The sequence below is a fragment of the Dipodomys spectabilis genome, unplaced genomic scaffold, assembly GCF_019054845.1.
Source record: "Dipodomys spectabilis isolate Male_0828 unplaced genomic scaffold, ASM1905484v1 ptg000120l, whole genome shotgun sequence".
NCBI classification, from domain to species: domain Eukaryota; kingdom Metazoa; phylum Chordata; class Mammalia; order Rodentia; family Heteromyidae; genus Dipodomys; species Dipodomys spectabilis.
Window position 1 is genome coordinate 4636028 of NW_024870797.1, and position 20416 is coordinate 4656443.

General features: G+C 35.7%; 1 protein-coding gene across 7 annotated transcripts in view; it reads right to left on the reverse strand.

Annotated features, from left to right (window-relative positions):
• Positions 1-20416, reverse strand: part of LOC122115517 (histone demethylase UTY-like) — a 143968-nt gene that overhangs the window by 63984 nt on the left and 59568 nt on the right. For all 7 annotated transcript variants that reach the window (XM_042689012.1, XM_042689009.1, XM_042689010.1 and 4 more), the window contains exons 7-10: positions 19876-19930; positions 16776-16810; positions 6122-6215; positions 3773-3899 (exon numbers count right to left, since the gene is read on the reverse strand). In XM_042689012.1, the coding sequence (XP_042544946.1) occupies positions 3773-3899; positions 6122-6215; positions 16776-16810; positions 19876-19930 (311 nt within the window). The remainder of the gene's footprint in view (positions 1-3772; positions 3900-6121; positions 6216-16775; positions 16811-19875; positions 19931-20416) is intronic.

The following is a 20416-nucleotide window of genomic DNA, read 5'->3' on the forward strand; positions in this document are numbered from 1 at the left end:
GAGCTAACAGTCTCATGGAGTTTCTTGCCTGGGCTGGCTTTGCATCTCGATCCTCAGATCTCAGCCTCCTTAGTAGCTAGGATTATAGACATGAGCCACTGGTGCCCGACTCAAAAGGGAAATCTTATAAACAAACAAACAAACAGGGTTGGGAAGGTGGATCAGTGGTAGAGTGCTAGCCCTGCATACATGAAGTCCTAGGTTCAATTCCTCAATACCATATACACAGAAAAAGCCGGAATTGGTGCTGTAGCTAGAGTAGTCGAGTGCTTGCCTTGAGCAAAAGAAGCTGAAGGAGAGTACCCAGGCCCTGAATTCAAGCCCTAGTCCTGGCAAAACAAAAAAAGAGGGGGGGGGCGGGGCTAGGAAGGTGGTTCAGTGGTAGAGTGCTTGCCTTGCATGCATGAGACCCTGGCACCACATAAGCAAAAAAGAGAAAAAGCCGGAAGTGGCGCTGTGGCTCAAGCGGTAGAGCACTAGCCTTGAGCTGAAGAGCTGAGGGACAGAGTCCAGGGCTGGAGTTCAGGCCCAAGACTAGACCAAACAAAAAGAAAAAAGAAAAAGAAAGAAGGAAAGAAAAGAAGAAAGAAAGAAAGAAGGAAAGAAAGAAGGAAGGCAAGAAGGAAGGAAAGAAAGAAAGAAAGAAAGAAAGAAAGAAAGAAAGAAAGAAAGAAAGAAAGAAAGAAAGAAAGAAAGAAAGAAAGAAAGAAAGAAAGAAAGAAAGAAAAGAGAAAGAAAAAGCATGAGAATATTTGCATTGATCTTGCCTTCTAACCTTGGAAACCATGTGGCCTCAGGAGGCAAGGGGTGTAAGATGATCAGCAGGAACTTGGTCTTAGTGAGAAGTGAATGTGATATAACATTACTGTTTTCCAGCTTCAATTATATGAAGATCCTAAGACTGTTAAAAATGAGGATTCTGAGCTCCAAGTCTTTAGTTGATTTTTTTATTCAAAAACAAAAGGGGTGAGTCACTCAACTATAGTTACCAATATGTTTTTTTATTTTTTTTGGTCAATCATGGGACCTGAACTCTGGGCCTGAGCGCTATTCCTCAGCTCTTCAGCTCAAGGCTAGCGCTCTATCTATCATTTGAGCCACAGTGCCACGTACAGCTTTTTCTGCTTATGTGCTGCTGAGGAATCGAACCCAGGACCTCATACATACAAACCAAACACTTCCACTAAGCCACCTTTTCAGCCCAAGTTAACAAATTTTTAAAGGTTAAGATGTAATGCTTTGATGGTACAACATCTAATTTTTGTCTTGTAATATTTTGCTTAGTAATATTTGCAAAAAGACTAAACATAAAAGATCTTATCAAGATTAAAATTCCCTCCCAAATCTAAGAAACCAGTCATTAAGTGGGCAAGGCAACTAAAGAGACACTTCTCAAAAGAAGAGATAAACACGGCAAAGAAACACATGAGGAAATGTTCATAATCCTTGGCTATAAAGGAAATGCAAATAAAAATAACCCTGAGATACAACCTTTCCTGTCAGAATAGCCCACATCCTAAAGTCAACCAATGACAAATGCTGGAAGGGATGCAAAGAAAGAGGAACCATATTGCATTGCTGGTAGGAATGTACACTAATACAACCACTCTGGAAAGCAGACTGGAGGTATTTCAGAAAGTTAAATATAGCCTCCCTCATGATTCAGCCATACCACCCGTAGGCATCTACCCTAAGCAACAGGAACCAGAATACAAGGACACATGCACTTCCATGTTTATTGCAGCACTGTTCACAATAGCTAGCATATGGAAACAACTCAGATGCCCCACTACAGATGAATGAATCCAAAAACTGTAATACCTATATACAATAGAATATTATGGCAGCCATTATAAAGGACAAAATAATGCATTAGCAGTGAAATGGATGGAACTAGAACAAATCATGTTGTACCAGGTAGGCCAAGATCAGAGAGACAAATGGCACATGGTTTCCCTGATAGGTCCATGTTAAATTCAAAATTCAAGGAGATGGGGTTGGGAAGGTGGTTCAGTGGTAGAGTGCTTGCCTTCCACGCATCAAACCCTGGGTTTGATTCCTCAGCACCACATAAGCAGAAAAAGTCGGCACTGTGGCTCAAGTGGTAGAGCATGAGCCTTGAGCTGAAAAGCTGAGGGACAGTGCCCAGACTGCTAGTTCAGGCCCAACAACTGACAAAAGAAAAAGAAATGCAATAAGATATGAAAAAGTAAACAGGACTCAAGAAACAAAGGACCTCTGCTTAATTTGTCATATTATTTCTAAATGACTCCATGTTCTTGACCTCATATATGGTATATACATGTGCACATCTGAGGGAAGCTAGAAGGAGACATAGAATCAGAGGGAAAGAGGGGAAAATACAATAGAGGGGTCCATCAGCTGCACTGGACATTGATGAAAATTAAGCAAACCAAGGACAGCTATGAAAGAGAATTCAAGGGAATGGGGAACAGCTAACACAAAACAAAAGGAAAGAAATGTATGTATTACCAGAGATTTAGAAGAAATAATTATATTATCATTAATCACTAAAAAGCAAAAAATATACCTGTTGCTCAAGTAATGGAGCCATAGTCTTGAGCACCAATGGTCAGGGATGGTGCCAAGGCCAGTTGAAGCCCAAGAAACAGTACCAAAATAAAAAATAAAGGAAAGAAGAGGAGAAAAGAAAAAAAAATGAGAAAAAGACAAATGGAGAGGAAGAAAAAGGAAAGGGAAAGGAAAGAAGGAAGGAAAGAAGGAAGGAAGGCAGGAAGGAAGGAAGGAAGGAAGGAAAGGAGGGAAGGAGGGAGGGAGGAAAGGAGGGAGGCAAGAAGAGAGGAAGGAAGAAAGGAACGAAGGCAGGCAGGAAGGAAGGGAGGGAAGGAGAAAGGGAGGGAGAAAGGGAGTGAAGGAAGGAAGGAAGCAAGGAAGGAAGCAAGGAAGCAAGGAGGGAAAGAAGAAGGGAGTGAGGGAAGGAGCAAGGGATGGAGGGAAGAAAGGAAGGGAGGGAGCAAGGGAGGGAGGGAAGGAGGGAGGGAAGGAAGGAAGGAAGGAAGCAAGGAAGGAAGGAAGGAAGGAAGGAAGGAAGGAAGGAGGGAATGAGGGAGGTAGAGAGAAAATTATATTTGGTTTGATCAAATCAAAATGAACCGTTCTAGACTAGTTTAGTGAAGTAGGAAAAAGAAAAAGAAAAAGCAAGTAAGCATCACAAAGAACTAAATAAATATACACATAGAAACATATCAGAATTAGCCAGGCGCCCATGGATCAGACCTGTAATCCTAGCTACTCAGGCGGCTGAGATCTGAGGACTGCAGTTCATAGCCAGCCCAAGCAAGAAAGTCTGTGAGACTCTCCAATAAACCACCAGACAACTGGAAGTGGTGCTGTGGCTCAAGTGGTAGACTGCTCGCCTAGAGCTGAAGAGCTCAGGGACAGTGCCCACGCTCAGAGTTAAAGCCCCACGACTGACAAAGGAAAAATAAACAAACAAAAAATATCAGAATCAAATTGTTTATTTTAAAAATCAGTACTGACTTTTCAATGTTAATATGCAGATTATGAAAAAATGACTGAAAAAAATCCTACCCTACTGAAACTATTATCTATACATCTGTCTAGTTTCCAAGAAATAATCAATGACTCATGTTTCTAAGGTAAAATACAAATTAATTTTCTGTTCTACTGAGTAAATATACAAATATTTCTAAAGGAAATAAAATTTAGGCACAGAATTAAATATTGATTGCTGACTTTAAAACTCAGACTTTTCAATATCTAGTCTTACCTTCCAAGGTAATACCAAGATTGACCAGAACTAGGATCTTCTTCCAGTGACTTTTGGAGATACTGAATAGCATATCTTTCCTTAGTGGTTCTGTCTCCTACTAGATCCATATTATGATGCATCCAACCTATAATTTAAAAAAAATTGCAAGTATAGACCCATCATTAAATTTTTTTTGGTGTCAAGTATATCACAAAAGAATGAAATTAAAACAGATTTTCAATAATCTATTAATCAAACCAAATTTTCCAAATTGCCAAATATAATTATAGTAGGTCTATGTTATATCCCTTTCCTAAAGGACACAGAAATTAGTAAAGTTTTTTGTTTTTTTGTTTTTTTTAAGCAGAGAGCACATATTTAAGTGATATGGAGTACTATGTTGACATACAGTTTAAGTCATAAATTCTCTTTTCATAATTGTAATTTCTGAAAAATTTCCAAGATACATTTGGATGATACATTATCATTTCTTTAAACATTGCTACACACTGAAAACTTTAGACGTAATCTATTAGCCACAGTTATTTCCTAAAAATTATCAAAAATTTATAGAAGCAAATATAATTCATTTTATTAAACTTAAATTATGAGGTAATTATTGCTTTAGGTTGTAACAGCATTTGATTAATGAATGAAATAATAATAAAACTCATCTAAGTGAAAAACAAGTCCACAGATCTGTAAGAGGAAGCAGGGCACTGGTGGTTCATGCCTGTAATCCTAGCTACTAAGAAGGCTGAGATCTGAGGATCACAGTTCAAAGCTAGCCCAGTAGGAAAGGACTTGAGATTCTTATCTCCAATTAATCACCAGAAAGCTGGAAGTGGTGCTGTGGCTCAAGTAGTAGAGTCCTAGCCTTGAACTGAAGAGCTGAGGGACAGTACCCAGGCCCAGAGTTCAAGGCCCACAGCCAACAGCAACAAAAAAGATCTGTTAAGAGGAGTACAGTCTAAATCACAAGATTGGCTTAATAATTAGATTTACAGATATACAAAGAGAAGATTAGATTATGGGGTATTACTAAACAATGAAATACAAAGAAAAAAACTCATATGTAACATTAAATAATAATGTATTATTTAAGCAAAACTGTGTTTTGTTATGTTGGAAATTGTAAATAATATACAGACATTATTATAACCAGCTTGCCAAAAACTTTGGATGTATTTGCTCAAAACAAATACAAATACTGAAAGAAAACAAAAACAAAAAACTACAACCTAAATATTATGTATGGACAAGATATTATATAGCTTAACTAAATTAATTATTTGAAGGAACTTAAATCTTTTGATAATAAAATACTATTTGCTATTAAATTCAGTATTTAGCTCCTTCTTTTTCATTATAAAAACAAACAGCACTTCTTGAGAAAATAAGAAAAATTAATGTTTCCACTGATCATATTATCATTAAAGCACTTACTAAGTTATCTAAGTCACCCAGTTTTCATCTATTTTATAAAGAATTAAGCTTACTCCTAACAGTGTGAGGGTATATATAATATGGCAAATTTAAAACAACTTTCTGTGTTTAAGGATGCTGAATAAAGATAAAAATATACATATACCAACTCTAGACAAAATAAGAAAAAGAAACATAATTACAAAAAATAATAATACATGGCTAGGCGCCAGTGACTCACATCATAATCTTAGCTGCTCAGATCTGAGGATCAAGATTCAAAAGATAGCTCAAAAGACTTTAAATGACCAGAGCAATATTTAAAATGAATACTATGTAATTACATTTTTTTGTGTGTGTGTCAGTCATGGAGCTTGAACCCTCGGCCTGTGTGCTGTCCCTCAGCTCTTCAGCTCAAGGCTATTACTCTACCACTTGAGCCACAGCGACACTTCCAATTTTCTGGTGGTTTATTGGAAATAAGAGTTTCATGGACTTTCCTGCCTGGGCTGGCTTTGAACCATGATCCTCATCTCAGCCTCCTGAGTAGCTACAATTACAGCCACCAGTGACTGGCTGCATCTTAAAAAGAAGTAAGATTGCTGGGCATTGATAGTTCATGCCTGTAACCCTAGCAAAAGGAAAGTCACAAGATTCTTATTCCAATTAACCACTAGAATACTGGAACTGGTGCTGTGTCTGAAGGGGCTCAAAGTGTTGCTCAAAGGCAGACACTGGCCTTGAGTGAAACGAGCTCAGGGACAGAACCCATGCCCTGAGTTCAAGTCTACAAATGCCAAAAAAAAAAAAAAGACATCCAATTAAAATACGTATATGAAATATCAAACCAAACTCCTAAATGAAAATTAACTTTTCAGCTAAAGGGAAAATCTGGTCCCATATATAAATTAATACGTAACAAAAACTTTTGCATTTATGTACCTAACTGTTGTAATACAATTGCTTTTACTTGTACAGGAAGGTTTTCTGTCTGTAAAAGCTGTTCATAGGCTTCTTTTGCAGAATGATATTTCCTCTAGGAATAGAAGGAAAACAGGATATTTAGAGAAAAACAGAGTGACTATAAATCAATAGAAATATCTTTGACTTTTAACATTGCATAAATGGCCAAACTCAGTTCTAGTTTTCTATGGATCATAACACAACATTAAAACTATATAAATCATTCCTAATTATTTACAGGGCACTAAGTAATTCCAGACCTCCAAAGATACCAAAATCTGCATAATGTATTTGATATAACCTTTTAACTTCCTATAGTCTAAATCATCTCTAGAATATAATACAGCCTGAAAACCCAGAATCAATACAGAAACTTTGCAAAACTAAGAAAGTCATTTCAAAGTCTTTTAATGAATATAGCAATAGTTTAACATTATTTAAAGCATATCTTAAGAAAGAATGACTGGTGAGGACTGGTGATTCATGCCTATAAATGTAACTAATCAGAAGGTTAAGAGCTGAGGATCTCTGTTCAAAGCCAGCTTAGGCAAAATTAATCCATGAGACTCTTATTTCCAATTAAACATCAAAAAAGCTGGAAATGGAGCTCAAGTACTAGCTGAAAGTAATAAATCCTAGGACTGGCACGTGCATGTGCGTGCACATGTGAAATAGACTAGAGTGGTAGAAAACTTTGTTTTGATAGTCTATATTCTCTTTATTTTCAGTTTTTTGTTGTTGTTGTTTTCTTTTTTTGTCAGTCATGGGGCTTGAACTCTGTCCTGCAGCTCTTCAGCTAAAGGCAAGCACTCTACCACTTGAACTACAGCACACTTCCTTATTTTCATTCTTCAAATTATATTTAAGCAGTTGTAACAGGGTTTCAATTCAACATGTTATTTATCTAATTGTTTGAGGGTAGTCCTTACTTCAATAGTCCTTCTACAATACTCATTTTTCCACCAGCAATTTGAAAAGTTCTCCTTACTCTACTCAACAGAATTATCGTCCTTTATCTTTCTTAATGATAGTAGTAGCTGTTGTGGTTTTTATTCACATTTCCTTAATGATGATTTTTTTTTTCTGTTTTTACTCAGGGCTGCCATTCTTTCTCCTTTCCTTTCCTTTTTCCTTTCCTTTCCTTTCTCTTTCCTTTCTTTTCCTTTCTGTTGTGGGGCTTGACCTCTGGGCCAGGCCACCGTCACTGAGCTCAAGGCTAGCACTCTACCACTTCTTGTTTTATGGAGGTTTATTGGAACTAACAGTCTCATGGACTTCGCTGCGCAGGCTGGCTTTGAACTGCAATCCTCAGCTCTCAGCTTCCTGGGTAGCTAGGATTACAGGCAGGAGCCACGGGCCCCAGCTTTACTCAAGACTTTTTGTGCTGTGATTGAAGTGTTTGTGTACATATATTCTATGTATTGACCTGTCTAGATTTTCAAATTTAAAATCAGAGGGAGAATTAACAGAATGCAATTTCAAGCAAAACACTGCTGATCTATTACCATGTGGGGAAATGGTTATCATTGTATATACAGATTACAAGACATATATACATGCATGATTCATTTCAGTTAAACTTGAGCAGTTAAGAACAGTGGTTAATTTTGTTTGAGTGGGGAATCATAGCCTTGAGTGAAATTGCAATCCTGACACACAGGATGACAATGACAAGACAGGGCAATCAAGCAGACGATGGTAAAGAGCAGTGGCATAGATGTTTTTCATTTCCTGATTTAGTGAATCCAGTACCATTAGAATAGGCTGGTTATATTCTGTATGTTTTTCTTCCTGTATGTGTAACATGACTAGATGAAGATATAATAATGATAGCCACACACAGATGATTACAATGAAAATGCTGCATCAATAGTAACTTGAGTCTCCAAGAATTGCTATGGCAACTAAAGACTGAAGATGACACTGAACTATGTATGGTATTTCCAAATGGCCATCCGGCAATCCAGTAGCTGAGTCTTACAATTGGAAAACAAGGTACTGCAGTCTGCACTGGGAATGTCTTTTCAGAGACAAAGTGACTCAATAAGATTGCTACAGAACTCAGTGGGACTTTAACTCTTGGAAGCAAACTGCGGAACTTCAAAAACTCATGGCCACACTGCAATTGCTATTCTAAGACAAAGCTTCTATTTTTATTTCTAATACATACATCACACCATTCCAAAATCTGAACAGAGACAGTATTTATAATCAATAATCTTAATATACAATGATGAACATTTCTGAAATGTGTGTTACACACACACACACACGAACTGAAAAAAAGGGAGAAAGTCTCAAATTGTAAGACAAAATCTGTATGTAAATGAATAATGAAATTTTTATAATAAATTTTCTGATGAGTGCTTCAAAGTACTGAAGAATGACATGGAGGAAATGAGAGGCTACATCTAAATATACATTTAGTATAGCAATATAAATATTTTTAAAGTTTTCTGGATGCCAGTGGCTCATGTCTATAATCCTCAAAATCCTCAAGTAGTAGAGTGCTAGTTAGAGCAACAGAATGGGGGGTGCGGGGGGAGACAGTAAAAGAGGAAGTGAAGGGAAGCTCCAAGACAGCACTCAGACTCTGATTTCAAGCTCTAGGATCAACAAAAACAATAATATTAATTAAATAAAATATCTTTTCAGCTCTAGTACCAACAAAAACAATAATAATTAAATAAAACATCTTTCTCAAAAACCACTACCAACAAAAACAATAGTAGCGGGGCTGGGAAGGTGGCTCAGTGGTAGAGTGCTTGCCTTGCATGCCTGAGGCCCTGGGTTCGATTCCTCAGCACCACATAAGCAAAAAAAAAAAAAAAAAAAACAATAGTAGCCTGGGGGTATATGATTCAGGACATGAATGAATTCCTAACTAGTAACTACACAATTCTGAGTTTAAACTCTAGTACTGCCAAAATCAAAACAAAATTGGTTGCTTTTTTTAAAACTCAGCTTGGGCACTGTCCCTGATCATTTTGCACTCAAGGCTAGTGCTCTATCACATTAAAATTATGTATTATTGTATATTATATAATTATCTATAGTCATCTGTGTATATAAATGATATTATTCTATGTATAAATATACCAAAAAACAACTACTACACAAACAACTAATTTAAAATTTTCAGTAAACTTACACAGTACATGTCTAACAGAAGAATCAGGTTAGGAAACTTAGGGATATTTAAAACCTCTAGGATTATTGCTGAAGAAATTAAAACACTTAAATTCAAAAACAGTGCAAGTAGGGATGGAAGGGAAAACTAGGAGGTGGTGAAAGGAGGCTTTTTCCAAAAAGAATTATACTGTTTACCTATCTTATGTAACTATGACCCTTCTATATACCATCTTTATAATAATAATGTAAAATATCAAAGAAATAGAAAACCATTGTGTGTAGCTTGAAAGACTACACATTGTTTAGACGGTATTCCTACCCAAAGTAATCCATGGACTCAATGTGATCCCATTATTTTTGAAAAAGAAGTAATCCATTCTCAAAATCACACTGATTTCCTAGGGATGTAGCATACTCCAAATAACCCAAAATGAATAATTTTGTTATTTCACACCTTATTATATAATTATGACAATTGTTTTTTGTTTTGGGGGGGTTTTTTGGCCTGGTTGTGGAACTTGAACTCTGGGCCTAGGCACTGTCCCTCAGCTCTTCAGCTCAAGGCTAGCGCTCTACCACTTGAGCCACAGCACCACTTCTGGCTTTTTTCTTTTTGCTTATGTGGTGCTGAGGAATTGAACCCAGGGCATCATGCATGCAAGGCAAGCGCTCTACCACTGAGCCACCTTCCCAGCCCCAATTATGGCAATTGTTAACAACAGTGTTTGCAAAAAGAATCATATGCTGAAGCCAATATATTAAACAAAGTCCATAAATAAACCCTATATGATCTTTTGCTAACTTATGGTATTTTGTGAGAATAGTATTTTAATTGTTTAATATGCAAAGAAAACACTATTCAATAAATCATTCTAAATTAACTGAATATTCTCTCGCCTTTTCCTATAAATGCCAATAACTGAAATAAATTAGATATTCTTTGGGTTTGTCTACAGATACAGAATTAAAAGAAGAAACAGATATGGTGCTTAATGTCAAATCTTCAAATATAATCATTTATAACTTTTAATATACTTTCAGTTATTTCCAGTGTTTTATATGAACTAAGTGCTTCCAGAAGTAGTCAGGATTTCTTTTCATTATTCTCAGAGAAAACTTTCATAATTAAATGTAATATTAGCTAGAGATTTATTAAGCTAAAGAAGGTTCCATTTAGTTTTTGAGATTAACTTTTTGGTGACAATCCTGGGGATTGAACTCAGGGTATGGGTGTTGTCCTTGAGCATTTGTGCTTAAGCATAGCTCGCTACCAATGAAGCCACAGCTCCACTTCAGGCTTTTTGATAGTTAACTGGAAATAAGAGTCTCACAGGTTTGATCTTCAGACCTCAGCCTCCTGAGTAGCTAGGATCGTGGGTGTAAACCACCAGCACTTTCCTGGTTTTTGAGACTGACTTAAAAATAATAATAAATGCAACAGGTATTTATCTGGAGCACATAATTTTTTTATTATTCATGTTTATTACATGGATTACTATACAAATATTTTTACATATCTTGCATAACTAACCAACCATAATTATTAGTTTCAATACAGTAAATTAGTGTATCAGATTGTTAACTTTTTCTTTTTACTTTTTTGTCTATTCTCATGTCTTATCTTGTTTTAGCACTAAGGCAACACTATCTAAAGAGGTGTAAAAAGTTCTTTCTCTGCTCTTTTTTGTAAAAACTATAGCATTGGTGCGCTGAGAATGTGGCTTAGTGGTAGAATGTTTGCCTGGCATACATGTACCTTGGATTTGATTCTCTAGTACCACAACAGAAAAAGCCAAAAGTGGTGCTGTGGCTCAAGTGGCAGAGTTCTAGCCTTAAGCAAAACACACTCAGGGACAGCAAGGCCATAAGTTCAAGAGCCCTAGGACTGGTTTAAAAAAGAAGTAGTATCATTTACCTTAAAAAAAAAAAAAATCAACTAAACTTGTTAATTTTCAACTCCCTTAATATACTAATTCAGTATCAATATACATAAGACTTCAGTGATTTTTCACTTGGCCATTGTGTCTCTCAATAAATTGGCCAATTTTTTGTATAGGCATGAAGTTACTGAATACTCACTAAATTAGGAGTAACAGACCCTTTTTAGAAAAATGTTAGTAATTATTATAGCTTTGTCTTTCTTCTTATCCATGTTATGGAATTATGTTGATTTTCATCAAATGTTTAAGAATTTTAGCTATTTTATCTTTATTAAAACTTTGGACAGGAGCTGGGAAGGTAGCTCAGTGGTAGAGCGCTTGCCTTGCATGCATGAGGCCCTGGGTTCAATTCCTCAGCACCACATAAGCAAAAAGAAAAAAGCTGGAAGTGGTGCTGTGGTAGAGCGCTAGCCTTCAGCTGAAGAGCTGAGGTACAGCGTCCAGGCCCAGAGTTCAGGCCCCACAACCAGACCAAAAAAAATAAAAAATAAATAAAAAAAAACCTTTGGACAAAGTTCTAATTAAAAAAGTACACTTAAAAAACCTGAGATGAGGTCTTCTTCTAAGTAAATGTAGTTTTATACTATTGGGTTGTTCAGTGGTACAGGTATAGTGCTTGCTTACCAAATGCAAAGACCCCAGGACCAAACCCTATTATTGTAAATAATAATAATGATGGTGGTAATGGCAATAACAATAAATACCTTTTAAAAATTAAAAACTTAAGTCGGGCGCTGGTGGCCTGTAATCCTAGCTAGTCAGGAGGCTGAGACCTGATAATTGCGGTTCAAAGCCAGCCCGGGCAGGAAAGTCTGTGAGATTCTTATCTCCAATAAACCACTAGAGAACCGGAAGTGGCGCTGTGGCTCAAGTGGTAGAGTGTTCACTTTGAGCTGAAGAGCGCAGGGACAGCGCCAGGCCCAGAGTTCAAGCCCCATGACCGACAGGGGAAAAAAAAACAATAACAAAAACATTATATCTAATGACTATTTTACCTGTGATTTCTTATTTGTGTATTTATGCAACTTTTTGTAGATGGCAGTTTTTGACTGTTCTCTTTACATTTCTGCAGAAAAAAATTCTAAAACATTTTCAGAGCTGGGCAACAGAAGATGAGATCAGTTCAGAGCCAGTTTGAGCAGAGACTCTTATCTCTAATGAACAATTTTAAAAAAAGCAATAAGTAGAGATGTGGCTAAAGTGGTAAAACACCAGTTATAAGCACAAAAAAAGAAACAAATATAAGACAAAAACAGAAACCAAAAAAACAAAGGAGGACACCTAGAGCCTTAGCTCAAGTTACTGGCACCAAAAGAAAAAAAAATCCTCATGATAATATTAATTTGTTTGAAAGAAAAGCATATATATTAATACAGAAGAAAATTTATACATTCAATTCCCTTCAAATTCTGTATAATGAATTCAAAAAACCAGTCACATTATTGATAAATTAATTACCATTTAAAAATTTTGCTAGAAAATATTTCTTCTTTTTTTTTTTTTTTTGCTGGTTGTGGGGCTTGAACTCTGGGCTTGGGCACTATTCCTCAGCGCTTCAGCTCAAAGTGATCAGCGCTTCAGCTCAAAGCAAATGCTCTACCACTGAGCCACAGCGCCACTTCCAGTTTTATAGTGGTTTATTGGAGATAAGAGTCTCATGGACTTTCCTACCTGAACTGGCTTTGAACTGTGATCCTCAGATCTCAGCCTCCTAAGTAGCTAGGATTACATGGGTGGCATGCACTACCTATACCCGGCTTATATTTCCTCTTTATCTTCAAATTTCTACTAACATGCAATAGCATCTATGTATTTTTTTAATAAATTCTCTAAACTGTAATTTCCCTAATTCTGTATAACCTTGGGAAACCTAGTTTTCAACATGAATGCTGCCTTTAACTTTAAGTAAGCTATAAGAAATATCTACTTAGACAATCAGGCCCAGGTAGCTTACATCTACAATCTTAGCTACTTGGGAAGCTAAGGTCTGAGGATTGTAGTTGGAAGCCAGTCCAGGCAGTAAAGTCCACTAGGACTAAATAACCACCGAAATTCTAAAAATGGCTTTAATAGTAGAGGGCTAATCTTGAGCACAAAAGTTCAATAATAACATCCAGGCCATGAACTCAAGCCCCAGGACTGGCAGCAACAACAACAACAAAGATTTACTATTTTTACTAATTTGCCCCAATGATATTACTAAAGACTCTGAGATTCTTTATCCAGCAAAAACCAGAAGTAGAGCCATGACTCATAGAATGCTAGTGTTAAGCCCAAAAGTTCAGGGATAGTACCCAGAATTCAAGCTCTGGGACCAGGACAAAGAGTGAAAAAAATTCAACTCCCCATTACCTATATAATTAATGTTAACACTTTGGAGATCTATGCATATAGGTAAAAGCTGTGAAATTAGGGATTAGAGACATGGCTCAGTTGTTAACAGGGTTGCTAATGCATGGAACAGGCATGTGTACTTAAAACATTTCAATACAGGCAACAACACATTAAAGACTAAATATATCTATATATTGCTGGGAGCTGGTTGCTCTCGCCTGTAATCTCAGGAGGCTGAGATCTGAGGATCACAGTTAAAAAGCCAGAGCAGGCAGGAAAGTCTGTGAGACTCTTATCTCCAATTAACCACCAGAAAAACAGAAGTGACAGTGTGGCTCAAGTGGTAGTGCCATGAGCTGACAAGCTGAAGGACAGTGCCCACGCCCAGAGTTCAAGCCCCATGATCAACAGAAAGAAAAAAAGAAAGAAAATATACATATACACATTCTCTTTAGTTTATATATATATATGGTAATGTTATATCTGCATTTTGAAAAATATATATAATACAACAGTAAACAGAACAGTATAGTTATTTCTTTAAGAGACTGACAGAATTTCTTTGAGATCTACACCAAGAACTGAAATTACTGAATCATGTGATCATACTGGAATTTGAATGTGAGCCACTCCACTAGCCCTTTTATTTTTGAGATAAGGTCTTGCTTCATGCTTGAGCCAGGTCTAGACCAAAATTCTCCTATTTGTGCTTATCCATATGGCTGACGACATGCACCACTGTGCCCAGCTAGTATGATTCCCCCCTAGCTGGAGTGAGAGATTTGTTACCAAACTAACCCACTAGAGTATTGTCAACTTTTTGCTTTGACTGGCTTTGTACATGAGACCAGCAAAAAGGCATGTATGCATGTATGCATTGCTCAAGTGATAGGTGCTAGCCATGAGCAAAAAAATCTAAGAGAAGGCCCCTAGGTCCTGAGTTCAGATGGTAGTACTCTCTCTCTCTCTCTCTCTCTCTCACACACACACACACACACACACACATATATACGTGGTTCTTTTTTTTTGGGGGGGGGGGGGGGAGGGTTTGAACTCTGGGCCTGGGCCCTGTCCCTGAGCTCTTCAGCTCAAGGCGAGTGCTCAACCCCTTGAGCCATAGCACTACTTCTAGTTTTCAGGTGGTTAATTGTAGATAAGAGTCTCACAGACTTTCCTTGCCCAGACTGGCTTTCAATCACAATCCTCAGATCTCAGCCTCTGAGTAGCTAGGATTACAGGTGTGAGCCACCAGTACCCCTCTCCCCGCCCCCAACACACACACACACAGCTCAAAATCTAATGCTTAACTCTTCACTAATTAAGACAATCAATTTTACTTCATAATGATAATTAATTTTCCCCAACAGTATTAATTAGTAATGTTCTTTTCCTATTGCATAAAATCAATTAATCATACAATAAGCAAATTCATGGCTCAGTCTTATATTCTGATCCATGGGTTTATGTGCACTGTTACATGAAAGTACTTTTCCATCTTATTATACTTTTGTGATCAGTTTTATGTGTGTGCACACAGTTTTAACATGCACATCTGCATGCAGGTACTGGGGACTAAGTGCTGTCCCTAAGCTTTTTTGTTCCAATGGCTCTACCAGTTGAGCCACAGCTCCATTTCTGGTTTTCTGGTGTTTACTTGGAGATAAAACACAGCTGGCTTCAAATCACAGATCTCAGATCTCAGCCTCCTCAGTAGCTAGGACTACAGATGTGCAGCACCAACACACAGCTTGTAATAGACTTCTAAAACAGGAAATGTGATCTTACCAGCTCTGTTCTTGCTCAAGATAACTTTACTCAGAATATATCCATCTCTGTATGTTTATGTTTTGCAAAATGCTTCTGAATCTAGTCTTAGATTATGAAATATAGGTATATTTTGAATTTCTCAACCTTAACATAGGATATTTTACCATTTACTTGTAAATTTCAATTTCTTTCTTTTTTTCTGCTAGTTGTGGTGCTTGAACTCTAGGCCTGGGTGCTGTCCCTGAGCTCTTCAGCTCAAGGAAAGTGCTCCACCACTTGAGCCACAGCACCATTTCTAGTTTTCTGGTTGTTTGTTGGAGATAAAAGAGTTTCACAGGCTTTTCTGCACAAGCTGGCTTTGAATTCAGAATTCAGCCTCCTGAGTAGCTACTATTGAGCTAAGTTATTAAGGTACATTTATAAACATTAAATAAAAATCTCCAATTTCTTCATGTGTTCTAATTTTTTTTTTTTTTTTTGGTCAGTCATGGAGCTTGACTCTGGGTCTGGGCACTGTCCCTCAGCTCTTTAGCTCAAGGCTAGAACCCTACCATTTAAGCTACAATGCCACTTCTGGTTTTCTGGTGGTTTATTGAAGATAAGAGTCTCACAGACTTTCCTGCCAGTGCTGGCTTTGAAATGAGATCCTCAGATCACAGCCTCCTGAGTAGCTAGGATTACAGATGTGAGCCACCAGCAGCTGGTCTAATTTTATCAGTAAACAAAAACTTTAAATTTCTTAAGAGTTAAATGTTATATCTGAGAATAAAATATGTAAAATAAATAAAATTGTCTTACATGTTCATTTCATTTAAAACATCAAGCTTTCTGGCATATTTTACGTTCTCTAGGGCAAAATGCAGATTTCTATCATATGCTACTATTAAGACTCAGATATGAAGCGTCCTCTAACATTATGTGTTAACGATTGTGCACAATGGTATTATGAAAAAATGATTGGGTTGCAAATGTACTAACTTTAGCATGATGAAATAGATTGATGATTAAATGGAATAATGAGTTAATCTATTGAACAGTCAATAGCAGAGAAAACTATTTGTATAGGCCTAGTTAAGAGAAAGTGCACCAGGGGGACCATATCTCTGAAAGATACATTTTATGCCTGGATCATATTCTTTCTCTCCCTCTCTCTTTCCTTCTTTCTCATTCTCACTCATTCCCCCCCCCCTCCTTCTAGTCTCCCTTTACTCCCTTCTCTCTCTTTCTTACTTCCTTGCTTCTTTGCTTCCTAGCAAACAAAAAGTTAAGTAGCTTCTCTCAACCGTGAGCTCCTTTCCAGCACTAGTTCCTTCCCAGTTCTTTGCAAACCGCAAGGATCAGGACACCATAGAACAATTTTAATTCTTCTAAGTTTTTTTTTTTTTAAGGTATTTTGACACAGTGACCAAAACAAAACAAACACAGTTGTTTTTAAGAAAAGGATAAATTAAAATACTTACCTGAGTTTCATACAAGTGAGCAATATGAAATTGAACTGTAATGGGTCATGAAAAAAAAAGAATCAATTTCAATAGCCAAAAAAGAATCAATTTTAATAGCCAAGTTTAAAATAAAACAGCAAAATTGAGCATGCGAATATTCTACATCTATAGAATATAATTTGATTTATGTATAAAATGTATTTTAATAAAATAATATGTAAATAATACTAGCAAAATTCATGAGCCTAGTAACAAAATCATTATTAGTAATTAAGTAAATTTAAACTACGTAATTATATTAATTCCAATAAGCATGAAGAAACCTTTAAATTTTATACCTTTTCATTTTTTTCAGATATTGAAGATTTGAAATCAGTTCCTTATGCTTCCTAGGCAGGCACTCTACTACTGAGCCATGTTTCTATTCCTAAAATTATTTATCTTGACAAGTACTATATTTTACCTTATAAAAAGTTACTAAATAATACATGCTTTTGATTAGTCTGTCCTACATATGAAATACTATATAGACATTTCTAAAAATACAGAGAACAGAATTACTAGGTAAATTAATTAAAGAAAGAAAAAATGAAGTTGAACACTGCTGGCTCACACTTGTGATTACAAGTGATTACTATAAGCATAAACAATATTCAGCTTTATTTCAAAATATTATTTTTAGATTTCAGACTACAAAAACTATCCAAAACATAATCATATAATGTTGTCACATTATCACTTGACGTTTTTTCAAAATTGTTGATTACAGCAATTTATTATAAATAGCTCCAAAGCTATGTGGTTTTGAAAGCCATAATCACATGTAATCACTAACGAGGAGGCTGAGAACTGAGGATCATGGTTTGAAGCAATCCTGGGTAGTGAAGTCCAATTTACTACCCAAAAAGCCAGCTGTAGTTCAGAGGTAGGGCCCTGGCCTTGAGCAAAAAGCCTCAGGACAATGCCTATGCCCTAAGTTCAAGCCTCAGTACCAACACACACACACATACACACACACACAGTGTCAACCTTAAAAGTTGATATTATAAAGCATACATAAAAATTCTACACACAATTTTCTGGCATTCACTTATAGGTCTTTTTTTTTTTTTGGTTGGTCATGGGCCTTGAACTCTGGGCCTGAGCTCTGTCCCTAAGCTTTACAGCTTAAGGCAAGTGACCTACCACTTTAGCTACAGCACCACTTCCTGTTTTCTGGTAGTTTATTGGAGATAGGCTAGCTTTGAACCAAGATCCTCAGATTTCAGCCTCTTGAGTAGCTTGGATGAACCACCGGTGCCTGAAGACTTATAGATCTTTTTAATGCCCAATTTCCTTATGCCAGAATATGAACAACTCACTAATAATAACAGTGATCAACACACTAAACCCCCCAAAAAATTACAAATATTATGTAAGTCTGATTTTCTTATTTTTATTTAACTATGGCAATATTATTTTTATTTTTAGGGTCTTCTATTTATTAGAATCTGTCAAACTTTATATGCCAAGTATCTATCTGTCTTCCTCTTTCTATCTTTTCCCAATTTTGGTTTTAGTACTCAGTACTGAACTTGTCTTCTTGCTAAACAGGTACTTTTTCACTTTCACTGTAACTTCAGCCCCTAAATTGTACATACATTAATAATTCTTTGTCTACAAAGTTTAAGAGATTTTCTTCTCCATTTATTTTATTTTATTTTTTGCCGGCCGTACAGCCTGATCTCTGGGCCTGGGTGCTTGTCCCTGAGCTTTTCAGCTCAAGGCTAGCACTCTACCACTTGAGCCACAGCACCACTTCTGGCTTTTTCTGCTTATAATGATACTGAAGAATCGAACCCAGGAGACCTCATGCATGCAAGGCAAGCACTCTACCATTGAGCCATCTTCCCAGTCCCTCCATTAATTTATTTTTTTTTTCATTTTAAAAAAAGAGAAAATTTAATTGGTATTTCTTTTGTTTATTCCAACTCATAAACTCTCCCTTCTTCTGGTTGACTTGTTTTCAAATAAAGCCATATAAATAGAAAAAGTGATACTTTTCTATTATACTACCATTTTCATCAATAATTTCTTTCGTTAATTTATTTTTTTACCATATTCTTCCTTACTATTTCAAATCGACTTAATAAAATTTTTACCTTATTTTATTACTGGAGAAAAACTGGATTCTAGCTTTATGAAAGTAAAATGACAAAACCTAGACCCCAAATTCTTCCTATTTTTAGTAATCTAATAAAGGGGAAAAAATCAGTAGTAAATGACATCTTCATGTCACCTGAATTTACATCAGATTTAAGTTTTATGTTCCATAAAACTCATGTTCCATTACTCTGGCCATATCAATCCATATGCTACTTACATCTTTCACAAAATAAGCTTCCCATAGTTCTTAAATTTAATTTAAAAGGGTAGCTAACTTCATATAACAACAAAAAAAAAATGTCCAACATGGCAATGAAATTAACAACTATAAAGGATATTAAGCTTTATTGCAATGTTTTTATATTTCAGATTTTAAAAAACTATTCAGAACATAATCATAATGCTGTTACATTATCACTTCAAAACTGTTGGTTATAGTCATTTATTATAAATAGCTCCAAAGTTGTGTGCTTTTGAAAGATGTAAGGTAAGAATAAGGCTTATGAATAACTAAAAACTGTATTTTACTCAGATTTTAACATTTGCTTTGTGATTTTTACAATATCACAAGAACTTTCAAAGATAGTAAAAGCACATGAAATGTGTAAATTGTAAGACATTAAAAGAGAAATTACTTTTTCGATTTAAAAAAGATTCAACTGGAAATAATCTTGTAAAATTCCTGAAAGAAATCAGGAAATCATCATCAGTGCTGTGAGTAAAAATAAATTTTGTCATCTAAAACATCTAAGGTCTGATTTTCTTCTTTCTCTTTTATTGAAGTAGTGAGTAATTCAGTACTTTTTAAAAAGAAAATTAACTGAATAAATATGTTTTACACTTTCTGAGTCAAGAATGTATCTTCCTGCTTTTCTTTTCAGCTAGTCACAGAAACAAAGTTGTAGTAACCATAAATGTATTCATGATAATAATTTGAAAAAACAAAAACAAGTGTTATACTTAAAATACTTACTTTCAACACTGGACAAAGTACAGGGGTTACAGTCTATCAAAGCTAACCGAAAATGCTGCAAATGCAAAGTAAAAATATTGTGTTAAATTAGAGGTACATGAATTTTTTCCATGATGTTGAAGTCTACAAGAGCATAATGAAACTTGGATATAACTAAAATGTTTTATTAACTGAAACAAAGTTACTATCATTCATAACTTATTGCTGAATAAGTTATTATATTTGAAGTGCCATTTACTAATATTTTAACTTGAAGAGAATATTAACATTTATACGGACAGGGGCTTCAATTTATTTTTTTGAAATTCTCATATGTTGAACTGATACTCTTTGTTAGAACTTGTTAAAAATAATTTTTAAAAAATCTAAAGAACACAATTGTGTTTTATTACATCAAAGATTATCATAAAATTAGACATGATTTTGGAAGCCAAATTTTGTTTTTTCCTCAACTTCAAAAAATTGGTTATAGATACTCTTCATAATTCTCCACTGTAGAAACCAAATTTCATAATACTGTAATAATTAATAGGACTGAGAA